Source organism: Spermophilus citellus, assembly GCF_964194105.1.
Source record: "Spermophilus citellus genome assembly, chromosome: 15".
Taxonomy (NCBI): Eukaryota; Metazoa; Chordata; class Mammalia; order Rodentia; family Sciuridae; genus Spermophilus; species Spermophilus citellus.
In genome coordinates, this window is record NC_138195.1 from 91,536,950 (window position 1) to 91,557,064 (window position 20,115).

The window sequence follows — 20,115 nt, forward strand, 5'->3', positions numbered from 1 at the left end:
CTATTTATTTTTATTTTCTTCAAACTTTTCCCATGTACATAGACCTTAAAATTAAGGCCAAAACAAAAAACGAAACCTAAAAAACCTAAGACCATCATCAAACATGCTTAACTAGATGATTAAGTAAAAGTTACCTATCTGAAAAATAAAAGCCAAGTGTTTTAGTGATATGTATTAGAAGCAGCCCCCATTAAATTCAGATAGAAAATAAAGATATCCACTAGCCATGATGTTAGCACCGTACCCAGGCCCGCTTCAATGCAATAAGATGGGGGTAACATAAATGTTAGAAACTACACTAAAGTATCACCTTTGCAAATGATTTGATTGTTTAGATGGAAAATCCAGAAAAAAGTCAACTGCAACATTATTAGAACTTAAATTTTTATTAACTATTAGAAGGTTAGAAAGTGAACAAATACAAGATTCATATACAGAAATCAATGACTTTCTCACACCTTCACCAAAACCAATCTAAAAGGGCAACTGGAAAACAACATTCAAAACAGCCACAAATTTTCAAAGTATGCAGGAATAAGGATAGGAAAAAACATGTCAGCACTATGTCGGGAAAATTATGAACTTCACCGAAGAATATAAAATAACATTAATAGGGAGATATACCATGATATAAAGTTGTCAGCTTTCCCATAAATTGGTGTCTAAATTTGGAAAAATTCCTAGCAACCTGGCAGTGGATTTTTTTTAACTTGACAAGCTTATTATTAAATTTATGTATAGGAAAAAAATATCAAGAATTAACAAGAAAATTTTGGTATAGAATAACAGTGATACTGCTCGGTTAAGAAAGGGAAATAAAAATGGCAGTTGTATGGGAAAAAGATATCAAACTTCACCAGTAATTGGAGAAATGCAAAATAAGAAAATATTGACATTTTTGTCCTTAAATATCCAAAAGACCCTGTAAAGGGAGACAATCATAAGCTTGCAGCTAATGGGCCACTCTCAAGGGCAGTTTGGCAGTAAACTCCAACTGTGTCCTGTTCTCTCAGCACTAGTCAGATACAGGTTCAATGTCTGCTTCTAAGATGGGTGCACCCCAAAAGTATAATCTAACATGCTCTTCTGACATCATGCCTGACCCAAAAGGTTAATCACAATTCAAATTCCCATTAATAAAAATTAATTTTAAAAAATAAGCTGGATGTGATGGCCACACCCTTCATTCCAACTATACTCAGGAGGCTGAGGCAAGAGGATCACAAGTTTGAGGCCAGCCAGGACAACTCAGTCAGATCCTGTCTTAGAGGTAAGAGCAACCGTGTTCAATCCCATATGGCAAATAAATAATCAGTCTATTTATAGTGACACAACAAGAATGCCAAGATACATGATTAAATATCAAAAGAAAATTATAGAACGGTGGATATTGTGAGACAAAGTTCACATTGCAATGTCACACATACATGCACGTGCATAAAGGCATGGAATAAAAACAATGTCTGAGTAACTTGGGGGATAAGGACTGGAGATGTGATGGAATTAAGGGACCTTGTGCTTCCTCTGCATTGTTTGAAATTGCAAAATGAAAACATAACCATGTAGAAACTGTTAATTTCTCAAGTTCCCCCAAAAGTAAATGGGACAATTTTAAAAGTTTATTTATATAACTGCACATTTTATTTTATAAGGATCTGAATATTTTCCAACCTTATTAAAAACCATGAAACTATTTCAAAGACCAAAGGATAGCACTGGATCAGAAGGCATATGCTTTTAGAATGGCTGGTTAAATGGTAACATCACAAAACTCCTCATGAGTCGTCTGGGAAGATTGGGGTTCCCGTGAAAGGGCTGCACTTTTGTCAAAAGATAACTTTCCTTTGGCTTCTTTTTCAAAAACTCTGTGTAGCTTCTCTAGGGAACGAACGTGAAACAGCTCCACAGCTCGTTGTATCGTCTTGGAAAGCGTCTGAAGTTTGGGACCATCATGGCCTCCTTATAGACATAGGATATTTGGTTATTTGAAAAGCCATCGAGACAAGATGGAACATAGTCACTTGCCCAGAGATTGAAATTTCTAGAAACATGTTGACTTTTATCTGGGGGAATCTTCTTACGTCCGAAGCCCTGGGGAAGAATGACAAGATCAGAGGGGAAATATTCAAGATCACATAGTTTTGAGATTTGCAATAAAACCAGCTACACGACGTGCTATGTTTAAATGTACTCTGCGCCACCCATCACAAAAGGTCCCCTTGGCCAGCCTGCTGGATTCCACAAACCTACACTGCAGCCTGGTAGTGTCTCACGCTTTCCCGTGCTACCAGGGGGCTGGACTTTCAGAGACGTGGAAGGCAAAACACAGTGAACCCAGCCATCAGTGCCTGTGAACCAGCCTCAGATCCCAGGCCCCCAGCAGTTGTTTGCATCCCTGGTTGCCTCCTCATTACGCAGCAGGACAGATGCATCTTTCTCTAAGAAGATGGAGGCTGAATTCCTTCCCAACCCCGGGTTCCCTGGAAGGAAACAGAACCTCTGTCTCTGCCCACAGGCTCAACATGTTAATTTGTGGCACCAGAAACAGGAACCCGAGAATTACCATGTACTCAAAGTTGTACACTTGATTTTATCAAAGTGCAGAGATAAACACTTTGAAAACGAAGAAAGAAAACACTATGCTAACACAAGGACCGGGAGGAGGTGGCCACTAGGTCACCCAGACTTCGCATCAGTCAGAGAGGGCTCTGTTCACAAGGGCCAGCAGCAGTCAGGTTTGCAGAGGGAGAAGAACAGCACACCTAAACTCAGACCATCGGAGCAGAGTTTATGAAGGGACTGCAGGTGGCCCCCTGTGTTCTCAAGTCCTACAACCAAGGATGCAGGCAGCCAACCTCCAATTCAGCTGACTGTGGGTGGAAAATATATTTTTTTAAATTGAACCTGTTAGACGTATACAGATTTTTTTGTGTGACATTATACCCTGAACAATACAATATAACAATTACTGACCCTGCATTTACATTTTTTGAAGTATTATAATTAATGTAGAGATGATTTGCAATACACGGGAGCATTGCATAGGTTACATGCAAATCCTACACCATTTATACAAGGTCTTGAGCAGGCTGATGTCTGGAGGTCTCAGAACCCAGTTCTTGTGTATATTGAGGGACGAGTTGTGCATGAGGGGGACCTGCAGGGGCTGTGCAATGGCTCTAAGGTAGTCCACACAGACCAGCCTGTGGGGGTAGGCGGCAAGTGGCTCTGGAGAGACAAACAAGATGCTGGATACACAGAAGAAGAAAGAAGACACAACAGGAACAACAAAGAGAAGGGGGAAGAGCAGGAAGGAGAGCAGCAGGTGAAACTGCAATTATGTCCAAATAACTGGTGATTTTGTGACGAAGAAATGTGCTGGGATGTTGAGTAAGAATTCACAGAAAGGGGGGCTGGGGCGGGGGCTCAGGGGTAGAGCATTTGCCTAGCACATGTGAGGCACTGGGTTCTGTTCTCAGCACCACATATAAGTAAGTGAATAAAATAAAGGTCTATTAACTACTTAAAAGTGTTAAAAAAAGAAAAAGAATTCACAGAAAGGAAGAAAGGGAGGGAGCAAGAAGGAATGAGAGAGAGAGAAGGGGGAGGGGGGATGAATCTACATCTGAAATTGCAGGATTTGCCCTGTCTGGGGAAGCCAGGTCTGCAGCTCCGATGTCTAGGCGGAAGCCCTGGAGTGGCACCTCTGGGAGCCAGCGAGCCTAGCTAGAGCCACCAACAGCCCCAGGAAGGGGCATGAAGAGATAAGCACTTTGAAAGACTTGCCTTCTCCTTGGGGAAGAGCTAGAGATATCCATTTATATAATCAGAATAACATGATGTAATATATGTATTGAACATTTATACTTGAAGGTAACTACTAGCAGAAAAGCAACAGAAATCAAAGGGAGCAAATAAATTCAGCCAATCTAGCAAAATAAGGAGAGGGGGGAAAAAGAATCACGACCTGCACATGAGGGCTGGGGCTGTAGCTCAGTGGTAGAGAGCTTGCCTCACATGTGTGAGGCACTGGGTTCGATCCTCAACACCACGGATATACATACATATATATTCAAAATGATATCGTGTCTGTTTACAACTAATATATATATTAGTATATTCACGCACACACTTGATTTTTTTTAAGAATTTTTAATATTTATTATTTAGTTTTCGGTGGACACAACATCTTTGTTTGTATGTGGTGCTGAGGATAGAACCCGGGCCGCATGCATGCCAGGCGAGCACACTACCGCTTGAGCCACATCCCCAGCCCCACACACTTGATTTTATCACATATACCTCTCTCTCTCTCTCTCTCTCTCTATATATATATATATATATATATATATATATATACACACACACACACCTATGACATGCACACAATAAACAAGAAGCATGAGAGAGGACAGAAATAAAACCAAAATACAAGCTGTCATAATAATATGAATGGGTTAAATTCTTTCATAAAGAAACGAAGATTTCTGGATGTTTTAAAAACGCAATGCTGTTTACTATTTATAATGGAAGACAAACCCAAAGCAGTATCACTGAAAATGATGAAGACAAAGGAATGCAGCATAACCTAAATAACAGACATTAGCAAAAAGGGGGTGTAGTGTCCTGGCGGACAGGTAGAGCCCAGGCTGAAAGCACTGAGGCCCGTCAGGAGCACTCCATGCTGGTGGGCGGGGCAAAGGCTGCCTGGAGATAAAACAGTTGGGGTTATTGTGCTGAAAGACAAGGTAAGGCAAAACCAAGAATGCTTAGAAAATCAAGAATAATCTTAGAAGCAGAAACTGGAACATCAAGTAGAAAAATAAGAATAAGAAAGGTTGCAATAACAAGTTGGGCATTAATAAAAAAAAAACTTTGTAACTCAAAGGGGAAATTATGCTCTTTTTAAACCCTGATAAAACACTTCAAAATTACAAAGATAATTTCTATAATTCAAAAATTCAAAATCATAGATCATACACTATAAACTTACTATAGCCCATAAAACTACATAGTAGCAACATCTATCAACTTTGTTAGATGGCCTAACCAAATTCTAACCATCTAGAAAATTCAAAATACTCTATAAATTATTTTTTAGTTAAAAAGGAAATTAAAAATTAGATCATAGACTATTTAGAAGCAAATAATGATGATAACTTAATTAGAAAAACCTTTGCAACGTATCCAAAACAATAATCTGAAGAATATTCATGGTTTTCATAGATTAACCAAAATTACAACTGAAAACATTTCCAAAAGAATAGCAAAATAATAGTATTTTAAAATATTTTTTTAGTTGTAGATAGACACAATACCTTTATTTTATTTGTTTATTTTTATGTAGTGCCAGGGATTGAACCCAATGCCTCACATATACTAGTCAAGTGCTCTACCACTGAGCCACAACCCTGGCCCTCAAATAATAGTATTTTAAGAGAGATTATACCACTAAATTTAAAATAAGTTATATATATTTTAGGCAAATACAACATCAAAATCTACCCAAAAGGAGGTAGAATGTTTGAATAGATTAATTCTCAAAGCAGAAAAGGAAAAAGTAGTTTAAAAAAACTTACTCAAAAAGGTATTGAACCCAAGTAATTTCATGGACAAATTCTGTCCAACCTTCTTTAAACTTAAAGTCTCAATGTTATGTAAACTATTCCAGAACACAGAGAAGGCTGAAAAGCTTGCAATGCCTTCTGCAAGACTCTGGTGCCCCTGATAAGTGCCTGTGGCAGGCTCCTATCTGAGACACTAACAAGGTACATATTCACGTGTGTGTGTGTGTGTGTGTGTGTGTGTGTGTGTGTGTGTGTACTGCAGGCAAAGCTCCCCTTCCATCTGAAAACCATCACTAGCAGTGAGTCATCAAGGTGAGATGGTCAGAAAGGAAAACAAGGGAGTGAATTTCATTTCTAGTTTTTTATAATTCCATGGTTTTTGAGTTCTCTTTTAAAGGCATGCTACTTTGGTGATTTAGGTAACAACATTAATCTCTTCATTAGAAAAGGCAGGCGGGTGCATGTGTGGGTTCTATACTCAACACTGCCAGAGGAAAACCAGAGATTGGGTGGTTGGTGCTGTTTTAGGTTAGAGCCACTTAGATTTAGTTAGGACACTGTAGACTGGAGGAAAGGGTAACTTTGGCAAGTTGTTTGACTTTACTAGTTCTCAGTTTCCTCATCTCTAAATTGGTAAGAGTAATTAGCCCATAGAGTTGCCTTGGGGATTCAATGACACAATATGAGACGCTGGCCTCTGGCAATTTAAGTAAATGATGGTTATGACTAACAGCATCGTCCCCACCATCCTGGACTTTCAGGTTTGGTGAGGTTTCCCAGAGCTCCCCTGACCACCTTCTACCTAAGGCCCCCGCAGCCTTGAATGTGCAGTTAGGGACCTGGAAGGACATAGGCATACCGCAGTGCTACTGGGCACTAGGAATGTGAGTCCTCAAAATAGGGGTGTGTAAAATACAAACTGGAGTTTAAAGACAGCTTGGATTAATTAATTAATATATCATTAATAACTTGCATGTATAGATTACATGTTGAATTGATAATTTGGAGGAAATATTGTGTTGAATAAAATATACAAATTCTAGGGCTGCGGCTGTAGCTCAGTGGTAGAGTGCCTACCTCCCACGTGTGAGGCACTGGGCTCAATCCTCAGCACCCCCACATAAAATTAAATAAACATATTGTGTCCAACTACAACTTAAAAATTTTTTTAAATACAAATTCTCTTGACATATCTTCTTTTTTTTAAAGAATTTCTGTTTTAGTTGTAGATGGACACAATACCTTTATTTTATTTATTTATTTTTTACGTAGAGCTGAGGATGGAACCCAGTGCCTCACACATGCTAGGCAAGCACTCTACCACTGAACCACAATCCCAGCTCCTCCTTGACATATATTCTGATAAACCTGTTGGTCGTTGAAAATATCCTAAGTCACAAATGCATATAAGTGCAGAATGTATGCATGCCTATAATCCCAGCAATTTGGGAGGCTGAAGCAGGAGGATTACAAATTCAAGGCCAGCCTCAGCAACTTATCAAGACCCAGTCTCAAAATAAAAAGGGCTGGAATGTGGCTCAGTAGTAAAGCACTCCTGGGTTCAGTCCCCAGTACCAAAAAAAAAAAGAAGAAGAAGAAGAAGAAGAAGAAGAAGAAGAGGAAGAGGAAGAGGAAGAGGAAGAGGAAGAGGAAGAGGAAGAGGAAGAGGAAGAAGAAGAAGAAGAAGAAGAAGAAGAAGAAGAAGAAGAAGAAGAAGAAGAAGAAGAAGAAGAAAAAGCCGCTAATGTTATGTAAAACCTCCTGGCCAACCTAGCTCAGCACTACAGGGTACTGTTGTGGCCTGGCAGTTTCCATGGTGAGGCTTCCCAACCAGACCTGCCTGGGGGCTGCGGCCGCCTGCTACTGTCAGTCATCCCAAGAGAGTGTGGTACCATATATTGATACCTGGGAAAAGAGCAAAGTTCAAAATTTATGTATGGTTTCTCCTGAAAGCCTATTACTTTTGAACCACCATTAAGTTTAAAAAATCAAACCTTCATAAGTAGAAAAAACATTATTAACTTCACCTGTTTCTTTTTACTTACTAAAGCTCCAAGAAAACTTAAAATCACATACACAGCTTGCTCTATATTCCTATCACAGTGCTGTTAACCACCACTAACAAGTGCTATCAGACTTCAAGTTCAACAATGACAGGGAACTCACCACCTGTAGAGAAAAGGTAACTAGGTACTCGGAAGTCCTTCCTTCTATTATGTTAGCTTTTTCCTCCTGGATCCCTCCTTGAGGGTCCGGCTCTGCCATCCAGAGACATGCATGTCCCTCCTTCCTAGGACAGATCTTCACAAGAAAGCTCACAAGAGACCATGTATGGGAAGGGCACTTTGGAGAAGCTTGAGAGGCACATTAACAGGACAGAAGGTTGGTGCAGACTTGAAAACTGCTGGCCATTTTGTGAACTCCAGGAGGCGTTTCTTGTAACCTGTCTGAGTCTTCTTGAAGACCCCACTCTGTTTGGACCTTGTTTAGTTTCCGAGATCAGTCCTCTGTCTCCTGCAGGCCTCTGAAAATCAAGAGCCCTGAGCTACTCCCCCGATTTATTAGTCATTTGGAAAGAAATACTCACAGAGTCAAAGTAGTATCCAGAGTTCTCAAGACTGTGACGATTGTCATGCACAGAGAAGGGGAAGTTGTCCTTCGCTGCTTGCTGGAAAGAGTGAAGGAGGAGATGGGAAGGCACACGTCAGAACTCCCCAGAACTCCGGGGCACTGTCAGACCAGTATGTGGCAGGAAGGAGGCCCGATGGGGCAGAGCGATCGCTCAGTGAGACGACTCAACCCGCCCCAGCAACAGCAGGAACATGGGGATGTGGTGTACGTGTATGTGTCAGGGATCTGAAAGTCAGCCTTACTGCCAATTTTCTGAAAATCAGAAAATTCCTCTTTCCAAACACCTTCTCTGGAGGCAGGGATAGGGAAAGCATTCAGGTTCACAAAATAAAAGCTGAAAAGGAATTTTGAGGTCACATGGACCAGCTTCTCTACCCAGTAAGGATCCCAGGAGACCAGAACCCTGGTCTTGGCAGGTCTAGGCCCACGCCAGCTCTTCTCCATGCCGCCACAGTGCCCTGAGTTGCTCATGAGCTGGCCAGGGAGGTGGACAGGGATGCTAATGACCCAAGAGCACCACCTGAGACGACTATAGGGAGCTCGGCTCACTGTGGACTAGGAGGCAGCCGCTCTTACAGAATATCCAGCCTGGCACAAGGACCCGGCAGGAAGTGGTCACTGTGCAAGAGCCTTGCTAGGAAGAACTGCCGGCCAGAAGGCCACGGGGCTGCCCTTGAGAGCCACAGAACTTGCAGCTGCAAGCCGACTTACCTTCTCCCGGACTTTGTATATGGGTGGCAGCTTCCCCTCCACTCGTCCAGATGAGTGTGGATAATGAGGCTCTTTCAGAGTAGCACTAGTGAGGGACCCTGGTGTCGTCTGGGTTAGTCCAATGTGAGGGAACTGGAAATCAGCACACGCCCTGATTAGAGTTGGAACCCCCCGACTATAACCAAGGCTTAGTGTCTCCTCTGTAAGGTGACTAAAGTGCACTTTGGGTGCTTCTGGCATGCAGTGGAAATGGTATAATTTGGTAATTGTCAAGTATTTTGTCCAAGACAAAAAATAAATAAAATTTTAATAGTCCAGATCCATCCCTGCGGTTGTCTCAGGTCGCAGGGCCATCCTGCTGTGTGTGGGGGAGCCTGGAACTGTTTCCACAGCCTGGTGAGGAGGGTGAGGGCCTGGAGTGTGCACCTGCGCACTGGGAGAAGACACCAACAGGCTCTCTGCGATCCCCACTATTCCAGGAGCTCCCTGCTAGGATCCCATCATAGGGATAGACCAACCTCCCTCCAGGTAGGCACCAAGGGGGCCTGAGACAAGGGGAAGGTGAGGGGTGAGGATGCTGACTCCCCACTGTGATGTGAGGCAGAGGGTAAGAGAAGTCAAGGAACTATATTACAGAGCAATAGTGACAAAAACAGCATGGTACTGGTACCAAAACAGGCGGGTGGACCAATGGTATAGAATAGAGGACACAGAGACTAATCCACAAAGTTACAACTATCTTATATTTGATAAAGGGGCTAAAAGCATGCAATGGAGGAAGGATAGCATCTTCAACAAATGGTGTTGGGAAAACTGGAAATCCATATGCAACAAAATGAAACTGAATCCCTTTCTCTCGCCATGCACAAAAGTTAACTCAAAATGGATCAAGGAGCTTGATATCAAATCAGAAACTCTGCGTCTGATAGAAGAAAAAGTTGGCTCCGATCTACAGATTGTGGGGTCGGGCTCCAAATTCCTTAATAGGACACCCATAGCACAAGAGTTAACAACTAGAATCAACAAATGGGACTTAATTAAACTTAAAAGCTTTTTCTCAGCAAAAGAAACAATAAGAGAGGTAAATAGGGAGCCTACATCCTGGGAACAAATTTTTACTCCTCACACTTCAGATAGAGCCCTAATATCCAGAGTATACAAAGAACTCAAAAAATTAGACAATAAGATAACAAATAACCCAATCAACAAATGGGCCAAGGACCTGAACAGACACTTCTCAGAGGAGGATATACAATCAATCAACAAGTACATGAAAAAATGCTCACCATCTCTAGCAGTCAGAGAAATGCAGATCAAAACCACCCTAAGATACCATCTCACTCCAGTAAGATTGGCAGCCACTATGAAGTCAAACAACAACAAGTGCTGGCGAGGATGTGGAGAAAAGTGTACACTTGTACATTGCTGGTGGGACTGCAAATTGGTGCAGCCAATTTGGAAAGCAGTTTGGAGATTCCTGGGAAAGATGGGAATGGAACCACCATTTGACCCTGCTATTGCCCTTCTCAGACTATTCCCTGAAGACCTTAAAAGAGCATGCTACAGGGATACTGCCACATCGATGTTCATAGCAGCACAATTCACAATAGCTAGACTGTGGAACCAACCCAGATGCCCTTCAATAGATGAATGGATAAAAAAAAATGTGGCATCTATACACAATGGAGTACTATGCAGCAATAAAAAATGACAAAATCATAGAATTTGCAGGGAAATGGATGGCACTAGAGCAGATTATGTTTAGTGAAGCTAGCCGATCCCTAAAAAACAAATACCAAATGTCTTCTTTGATATAATGAGAGCAACTATGAACAGAGCAGGGAGGAAGAGTAGGAAGAAAAGATTAACATTAAACAGAGACATGAGATGGGAGGGAAAGGGAGAGATGAGGAAAATTGCATGGAAATGAAGGGAGACCCTCATTGCTATACAAAATTACATATAAGAGGTTGTGAGGGGAATGGGAAAATAAACAAGGAGAGAAATGAATTACAGTAGATGGGGTAGAGAGAGAAGATGGGAGGGGAGGGGAGGGGGGATAGTAGGGGATAGGAAAGGTAGCAGAATACAACAATTACTAATAGGGCATTATGTAAAATTGTGGATGTGTAACCGACGTGATTCTGCAATCTGCATTTGGGGTAAAATTGGGGGTTCATAACCCACTTCAATCTAATGTATGAAATATGATATGTCAAGAGCTTTGTAATGTTGTGAACAACCAATAAAAAAAAAGAGAGAAGTCAAGGAGGGAAAGGGGGAAGAGAAAATGAAGGAAAGACAGGATAAGGAAGGTTATCTGGGGTTGTCCTCAGCATCTCCCTACAAAGGGAAGAAAGGAAACAGGGCTGGGCAGAGGGGGGTTGTCCCTCAGCAGATGCTGTGGCAAGTTGTGGGCACAGTGTGGTCCTTCAAAGTTGCCCTAAATTGGGGTGAGGGGCTCTGGCCTTTGTGTGCTCTTTGGCCATGGATCCCAGAGCAATGGTCCTTCATCCCTGAGGCAAGCATGACTGGCACTGGATGCCCCCAGAAGCCCACCCTAGTTTATGTGAATGGCACTTCTTAAAACCGCCCCAACAAAATAAGCTTTGAAGTAGGGATCTCTGGGAGAAGAAAACAAATGGAAGATAAAGCCAGCAAAAGTCAAGACCCGACTCCAGGTGGAAATTATCCACCTAGGGAAGAAGAATCATCGCATGGTGGCTGGGACCAGGCTATAGGAGCAGAGGGCCTGAGTGCAGTCCAGCCCTCTCTCTCCTGCTAGGTGACAACTTTTCCAAGCCTCAGCTTTGATATCTGTAGAGTGGATAATAATGCCTACTCAACAGGGTAGATTCGATTAAAAGAGAAAATGCATGTACCAGGTAGTGCTCCATCATGGTTGGCAGGTTCTATAGTTGCTCATAGCTGTCCTCTTCTTTGTCCTCAAACCTAAGGCCATTGCCTTGGGCCAGTCCCCCCTTCTTCCCTTTGGGAGTATGACGTTGCTGTCCACCCTCTCAAGTCACAATACCATTGTGTATTCAGGAGGGTTTGATGAATGTCTGCCCAAAGGTGTGTTCAGTATGTTACGTTTGTGTAAAAAGGCGGGGGGGTCATGTTATAAATGTCGTATATGTGAGAGGAGGGTGTGGAGGCCATAGGAAGCAAAGGACACACAGTAATGGGTGGATCAGAGTGGAAGGAAGAAAGAAGCAGAATGAGACGTGTCAGCCATCACCATGGATGTGAGTAAACTATCCAGGCACACAAACCTATGTGTGGTTGACAAGGACACACAGAAAGAGAAGAACTCCCCCTGAACACATTTAAATGGCTGCCTGTGGGTGAGGGGACGGGAAATGGGGGTCAAGGGCAATATACTCCTACGTGCCTCTGTGTGCACAAACTCCCCAGAGGACACACAGGGAACTGGCCACCAGGCCCTCTGAGGAAGGGTCCCAGGGAAGGGGTGACTTTCTCTCCACTGACTACCACTGTGCACTTAAGTGTTTCTTAACTAACTTGTGTTATGACATGGTCTTTTTTCAACAAAAAACAAATGTATTTGTTTCTGTTGAGAAATGTCATATATATTCCTGGTTTTAAAAACTCAGATAATAGGGGCTGGGGATGTGGCTCAAGCGGTAGCGCGCTCGCCTGGCATGCGTGCGGCCCGGGTTCGATCCTCAGCACCACATACCAACAAAGATGTTGTGTCCGCCGAGAACTAAAAAATAAATATTAAAAATTCTCTCCCTCTCTCTCTCCCTCTCTCTCTTTCTCTCTCTCTCCTCTCTCACTCTTAAAAAAAAATTAAAAAAAAGGAAAAAAAACTCAGATAATAAAGAAAAATGTAGGAAGTAAAACACCCCCAAGATCCTATGGCCCTTTCCCCTTAACCCTTTGGAAACCACCCCTTCATGATCCTATGCAAATGTGCATCTATAGCCCAGATCACTTGACATGATATGGTATGATACATACATGATATGATATGACATCATGGATGATTACTTTATCTGTATGACTTCCAAAAGCTGTGGATACCTTTTTATGTATTGGTACTTCAGGTTGCTTTCTGTGCCCTCTCTGTCACCTCCACTGCACCCCAGAGGACAGTACTGAGCCCTCGTGTGACCACCAACCCGTATACACATGGAGCTTTACACTACTTTACAAACACCACATGGCATCGCACCTGCTGCCTTACCTTGCTTTTGTCATTTAACATACACCCTAGAGGTTTTCAGTCAACTCACACAGGTATGTTTCTAGTTCATTCTGTGCCCTATATTTTAAATGTTTTTGAAGCTAGATACAACTAACACCAAGGGGCTGCAGGCTCACCACCTTCCCTGTGCCTCTCCTTGGGCCTGGCTGAGCCCCACTCAGTTGGGGACACCTGTTCTGACATCAGGAATGATTGCTCTCACCCGATAAATGACGTCGGACTTGAGTTCATTTATATTCTGCCAGTCTGTGGACTAAATCGCTGTTTTAAAAAAAATGGCACTAGCATTTTAATTTCCCTCTTTTAACATATATATTTAATGGCTATAACATGATAGCTATGAAATAAACCCTTCTGTTAGATATTGTAACCGTGAAATATAGCTTTTTAACTAGTTGGCGGTGAAATTTTTGCTGCATTCAATCACTCAATGACTGAAATATTAAACAGGAAAGTGAAAGTATGTGGGAAAAAGCCTTTGCTACGCAGCGACAGCCAGATTACAACCAGCAAGGTCAACTGCAAAATGACTGTCACCTCTAATGTGGCAATTACTGTCCTCCCAAATGGGCTGCTGCTGACTCCAAGCCAACAATTTCTTTAATTTTCTCAACTCGTCTACGAGTTACTTTGGGAAACTTCCTGATCAGCAATATTCTTTTTATACTCCTAGGTGCTGACAGCAGAGAGGACCCATGCCAAAGATCCAAGTCAAACACTGGGGGACAGTGGCCTTCCCCCAAACCCGGGCACCAGGCTGCATTCCCAGGCTCTTTATTGGAGCATGGAATGAACTTTCTACCCTTGAAATGCAGACTCTTGCTTTCTCTGGACTGTTTGAAATGACAATGTGGTTGTCTCTAGACTCTTGCAGCTAAAGTGGCCACGTGACCCAGTGAGCCAGAGGCATGAGCCTGCAGGCCCAGCTCCTAGGAAAGCTCTGGATAAGAAAGGGGCAGCCTTAGCCCACTGGCGTCTTGTCTTTTTTGTCCTTTGAACTTCCCCTATTTTATTTCCTGGGCTGTGGACTCACTGCCTGGAGTTGGAATAGCCCTGCACTAAGGATGGCAGAACAGAAGGCCGAAAGGACCTGGGTCTCAGAGGACGCGGGAGCCCTGTCCCAGCCCTGCACCCTGCAGCCCTGCTTCTGGATTCTACTGTTACTTGAGAAATCGAAACCCTAACTGGTAAAATGCTACAGTTGGCTTTTTATAATATTCAGTGAAACATGATCCTAAATGATAGCTAAGTGATAGAAAAGTAGAAGCTACTTAGTTCGAGAAATTTGTATTTTTCTCTTTATAGGAAATTAGTGTTATATAGTGGACACTACTTCCCATTTTACTTTGGAACTTAGAGTCAAATTCTTCCTAATCTCAGTCTCTTATTCTAACATACATTTAAACTGATTATTGATTTTTATTTTAATTCTGCTTATTTTATTGTGCATATTTTCCATATATTACTTCCAATATCAGTGAAATGAAGCAGGGTGTGCATTTTGTGTGTGTGTGCACGTGTGTGTGTGTTGTGTGTGTGTGTGTGCTGCTGGGGATGAAAGCTAGGGCCTCGTACAAGCTAGGCAAGAGCTCCATCCCCAGCCTGACACTGAGCACTTCTGAATGAATTATCTCATTAATCCCACCTTGGTGTACTATGCTCCCATTTTACAGGTAAAGAAACTGAGATTAGACTAATTTGTCTTAGTCCAAGGTTACATCTGACTAGCAACAATCAGTTTTTTAAAGACCTAAATTTGCCAAGGCCTTTCTATTTTTTTTTTGCTTTAAATAAATAAACAAAAATTGTAACTGTTTTCTGCATATTGCTGCTCTGAAAAAAGTCAGCCAGCTTTTCCTCAGGGTTTGCCTCTCCCACGGGTGTTGTGGGGGCACCTGGAGGACTTCCTTTTGTGAGTGAGCTGTAGCGATTGGAAACACTTAGAATGCTCACAGCAAAGAGCCAACAAGAGAGGCCAGGGTCTGCAGGGCTGGGCCGCACGCAGGAGGTGTCCTGGAGGTGCCAGAAGAGTGGCCGCCCACTGGACTGTGTCAGGGCTGCCGCAGGGGGGTCCTGCTTGCCTTGAGCCCAGGGTTTGGGAACAACCTGGGCAACGTTTACAAAGTGGGGAGGGGCTTGGGGTTGTGCCCAAAGCCGGGAAGGGAAGGTTTCCCAGGGACAGGGAGGGGTGATGTGCATTCCCAGACTCTGCCAGTTTCATGGGGTGGGCTAAGGGAATCAGACACAAACCGTCGGGAATCTGTTTAGGTTTCTAGTATAGTATTAACTCCTTCAACAGGTATTTATCAAGTGTGTCTTGTGCATTAGATCAAATTCTAAGCTTTGGGGAAACATCAGCGAGCAAAACAGACCAAGGCCCAGCCCCCATGAAGCTTCTATTCCAGGCAGCAGAGATGACTGATGTCCGTCACATATCAAGGTGGGTAGAGTCTGTCAGGAGATGGATGTTGAGGAAAAAAGAAGGACTAGAACAGGCTGCCTAGCGGGCATCTACATGGTCCAGCGAGCAGAGAATTTTACCCGCATTATTTCATTTAATTCTCCTACAAATGTAGAGGTTCCCGTTTCACAGAAGAAGGAATTGAGGCAGTGGAAGGGGCTTGCCAAAGGTCATGCTGCTTTAGGCAGAAGGGGATTTGCACTCACTCCTGTGCCCTGGACCACACCCACATGGTGTGAGGAGGTGTCCGGAGGGCAGGGCACCGTCTCTCTTACCCATCTTCCGTCTTTGTCTGTCGGAGGGTTGAAGCGTCTCCCTTTGGGCATTCTCTCCAGGAAGCTGGGGGAGCAGGGGCTGAGGTTGGCACCCTCACTGCTCCATGGCCCCAGAAGCTCTATTCACTCGAAGGGCCAGGCCTCCTCTCCCTTCCTGGTCTCTCCCCTCAGCTCTGCAGGGGCAGGGGGCATGGTTGCCATGGAGCGGGGCTCACCATCACAATGGGTGCACAAGTCTTCTAAAGCCCCTGAGGATTCCTGTCTCTGGTTCCTTGCAGGTGAGGCTCCCCAAAGTAGGAAGCAGAGAGCTACCAGGTCCCAGGGGAGGAAGTCCCAGGGATGGGTCCAACAGGGGAGGACAAGGTAAGGTAATCCTGGGATAATGGCGAACACTTTGCAACTCCAAATCCTGGAACTAATATTATTTGAGTTGACGTCCCCATGATAACTCTTTGTCCAGCCTCTTAGTGACCAGCCCTGGGCAGAGGGCGACCTTGCCCATATCAGGAGCACTTCTATACCAGGTTCCACACCTGCCACTGTCTCCTTCCATGGCTCTCTGTGTCCCGACACACTCACAGGTGCTCTCTCCTGCCTGCACAGCGTGGAGGCCCAAGGAAGTAGCATTCATGAATAATTATTATATGCCTCGTGCTACACTAAAGGGGACACTGCCCTGTGTTTTTATTTGTTTTCCATGACAAATTTCAACCTTTATAATTGGGGAAATGAGGGCCACCCAGCCAATGGATGGGGCACTGGAGGTCAAACCAAGGTGATGGGTCGGTTCCAGAGCCCAGGAGCCTTTCCAAGGACCACCTGGCCTCCCCGAGGCTGCAAAGGCTGCTCCCGAACCCTGGCCCTCCTCCCTGGGCCTGGACACACAGGCACCACCTTGCTTCTGCTCCTTACCATGCTCGGCTGCCTTTCTCCTTTGCTGTCTGACAGACTCTCGGTTGCTCCATGGGAGGATAGAGTGACACCCGCGGGAGCCCCTATCCAGCTCTGTCTCTTGCCAAGAAATTACGTCCTCAAAGCTCCCCTCCCAAATCATCTCCCTGGGTTCTAACAGGAATTGCCGTGGAAGTGAGAAGGGAACTCATCCTCTGCCAGTCAGTTGGAGAGGTGGGCTCCTGGCTCTGAAGGCATAGGTGCAGCAGGCTTGCTGCAGCTGGGACGCTGAGAGCCGCATGTTGGGAGAGGGTAGGAGGGGACAGAGCAGCTCTGCTGTGCTCCAGCCGCTGCGCCCGCCCCAGGCAAGCCATGCTGACCTGGGGGTCACGACCCCTTCCTGGGACTCTTCACCTTCAGCGGTGCTGCTGCCTGCCTGCTCCCCAGTGCCCCAGTTGAACTCCTCCCTCCCAGCAGCACCACCAGAGTCCTGTTGATCCCCAGCCTGGCCAAGATTTGGTGTATGGATTAGGATCAAGTTCAGCCGGGACAGGAAGCCCAAAATAACAGGGCTTAAACACAACCCATGTTTATTCTCTCTGTGCGGCAGATCTGCCACATGATCCTCAGAGATGAGGCTCCCTCCTACTTGTCACCACTCTGCCATCCCCGGAGAGCAGCTGTTACCTTGTGGCCCCAAATGTGACATCTGGATTCCAGGCAGCACAGCGGAGGAAGGGAAGTCCCAATATATCATGTTAGACCGATCCCGACCCCTGGGCCAGGACACACACTTGTCATGAGTTTACCAAAGTCCCTGGCAGCTGCACACAACACTTCTTGTCATGTGACGCAGCCTAAGCCACAGGACCACACCTTCAATCGCCTCCAGTGGTGGGGACCAGGATTCAGCTATTCCTGCCCCTAGGGTTCATGTGGAATAGGCTTTATTCTGGTGGGGTCTCTGTCCGGCTAGGAGTTCCGTCACCACCACAGGAGAGACAGAGAATGCATGTCAGAGGACAACCAGTGGCCCTGCCCAAAGGGTGCTCCCTAACCTTGAATTTGAATTTCCTTATATCTTAGAGGTAAGCCTAACTTCATTCCTCACAGCAAAGTTTGCCAGCACAGCAGAAGAGGAGGAAGCCTGCCGTCCACTCTCAGCACCATGGCAACATGGCACCCAGAAAATACTTGGTCAATTTTAAACTTTGCAAAAGCAAAAAGAGTGCATGTGGAAATCCCTTCAATGTCTACTAAGTTCTTCACTGTCCATTTTAAATAACTTCCCCCAAGATATAAGCTGGTTACTTTTCTTTTGCATGTACCACCCACTCCCATTCACTGTCCATCCCCACTCTGTTCTGCACCCCCAAGCCCAGCTACAAAGACTGTATCACCTATTCCTTGACCCTTTGGTTGGATTTATCCAGAAGGAAGGACCAGTGTGAATTGGAACTAGAACCCAGGTGTACTGAAGACAAGGTCAATATCAGCACCAAACAAGGTTTGTTCCACTAGAGTTCCTTGACCCTGTTAGAGGATGCCTTTAATTCCCTTTCCTAATCTTTCTGAAACAGGCCCTTTGAAATACCCACACTCAGCCACAGTGCCCTCCAAGGTGAGCTCTTCTAGACCAAGGGCCAATTGATTGACATTATGTGCTACTCCAGGGCTCTCTCCTAAAGCAAAGGCGAGGGTCCGGGTGGGATCCTACCAAGTCGAGGAGGTGGGGGTGGTACAGGAAGCAGCTGGTCCTGACCCTAGGGTTAAAGGTGAAGCCTGTAAGAGGAGGGGAAGCCATAGACCCAGAATCTAAAACCTAAAACCAGCGCCGTTTACAACACAGCATTTGTTATATGTTACCACCAGTCCCCACCAGTGGACCAAAACTCTTTTGGAAACAAAACCTCCTTTTTAAATATGTTGTGCATCTTTTAGTATTTTATGCTCTGTTAAACCATGTAGATGAACACTGATTAAGTACATTCCAATATCCTTTTGAATGGTTGTTATGACTTCTAATAAAGTTGTCCAAGAAAATCAAAACCAAATAAACCTTGGCCAGGAAAATGAAATAGAATTTTTCTTCAACTAGGAGTTCTCAGTCACAGATTAGGGTGGGCTTTGTTCATCGTTGGGGCTGTAATTTTTCAGAGGTTAAGTGACTGGGCTGTACTTTGTGACCTGCTATTCTGAAAACACATCCTGCATCGCTCAAGGAATTCAGACCTCGGGGCTGAGAACACAGAGGGTCAGGTGCGGTCCTGCCTCCTGCCTTTGCACGTTCTGTATCCAAAATGGCCTGCCAGGGAGTACGTGCCGGGCAGCATGAGTGTATGGTGGGGCTTACCAGTTCCTTCAACAAACATTATTGCCAGTCCACTGTGGGCTAGCGTGATTTCTAGATAACACGACAGCAAACACCAAAAAGCAGTTCTTTGAAAAAAAAAAATCATGACTTTGCAATGCATTCAATGACCCGTGCCCCAGATTACTGATAAACCAAAAATTATTTTCATGGAACTGTCTACAAGATTTTATAGCAAATTATTTTGCTCACTGTATTTTTTTTTTTTTGATATGGCAAATTTTGTGTGTTTGGAATTTTAGATCTCTTTCATCCACTGTGTTAAAGATTTCATAAAAGGTGGATATGTCTGTTTTGGGTCTTTCCAGTGCAGTGTGCCATTCCTTGTCTTAATTAATGATTTGTTGTCTTTTGCAGAAGATAAAGTGGTAGAATTATCGCTGCTCTGCAGAAACGTTCTCCCACGGGTGTGCACATGTCCCCCCAGGAATGCACCCACAAACACCCAGATTCTATACACAGGCACGCTGTGTTTTGTCACACTACCAAATAAAATTGCATTTTCAATTTGTGTCTACAAACCCTGGACAATTCAATAGGCACTTGGGGAAAGCCAATCCATTTGCATGTGGAGGGCTGACCCTCTGAGAAGTTCTCAGGTGTCTGAACTAAATCACATTCTGTTTCACCCTGCAAGGATGAGTCTGGATTCTTTCTGCAAGTAGCCCACAAATGGAGGGGATCCAGTTGCACTCACTTGGTCACAATATGGGGTTCCTATGGTACCAATGGAAACTGGACTGGAGGAACAGCATGTTAGTATGACATCTTGAAAAGTCCTCAGACATCAGTAATAGGAAGCAGTTTTTTATTTATCTTGAGTTGCAAACTCTCAGGAAGATTCACTACATCTCTCCCTCATCCTCAAGAGAGCAATTCCTTGAATAACAGCAGATGAGGGAGAGAGAGAAGATGGGAGGGGAAAGGAGTGGGGATAGTAGGGGATAGGAAAGGTAGCAGAATACAACAGTCAC

General features: G+C 44.2%; 1 protein-coding gene across 2 annotated transcripts; it reads right to left on the reverse strand.

The window, feature by feature from the left end:
* Positions 1 to 388: 388 nt before the first annotated feature.
* TEX36 (testis expressed 36) lies at positions 389 to 17,472 on the reverse strand. Of its 2 annotated transcripts, none has more exons than XM_081268610.1 (5): positions 17,458 to 17,472; positions 15,880 to 15,943; positions 8,910 to 9,041; positions 8,155 to 8,235; positions 389 to 2,091 (listed from the first exon to the last, which is right to left on the reverse strand). In XM_081268610.1, exons 2-5 carry the CDS (start codon positions 15,928 to 15,930, stop codon positions 1,879 to 1,881), a joined length of 477 nt encoding a protein of 158 aa, XP_081124736.1. In that variant the 5' UTR covers positions 15,931 to 15,943; positions 17,458 to 17,472; the 3' UTR covers positions 389 to 1,878. The 2 variants fall into 2 exon arrangements, with proteins under 2 accessions (XP_081124736.1, XP_081124735.1); XM_081268609.1 differs by lacking the exon at positions 17,458 to 17,472 and adding an exon at positions 16,983 to 17,431.
* Positions 17,473 to 20,115: the final 2,643 nt, after the last annotated feature.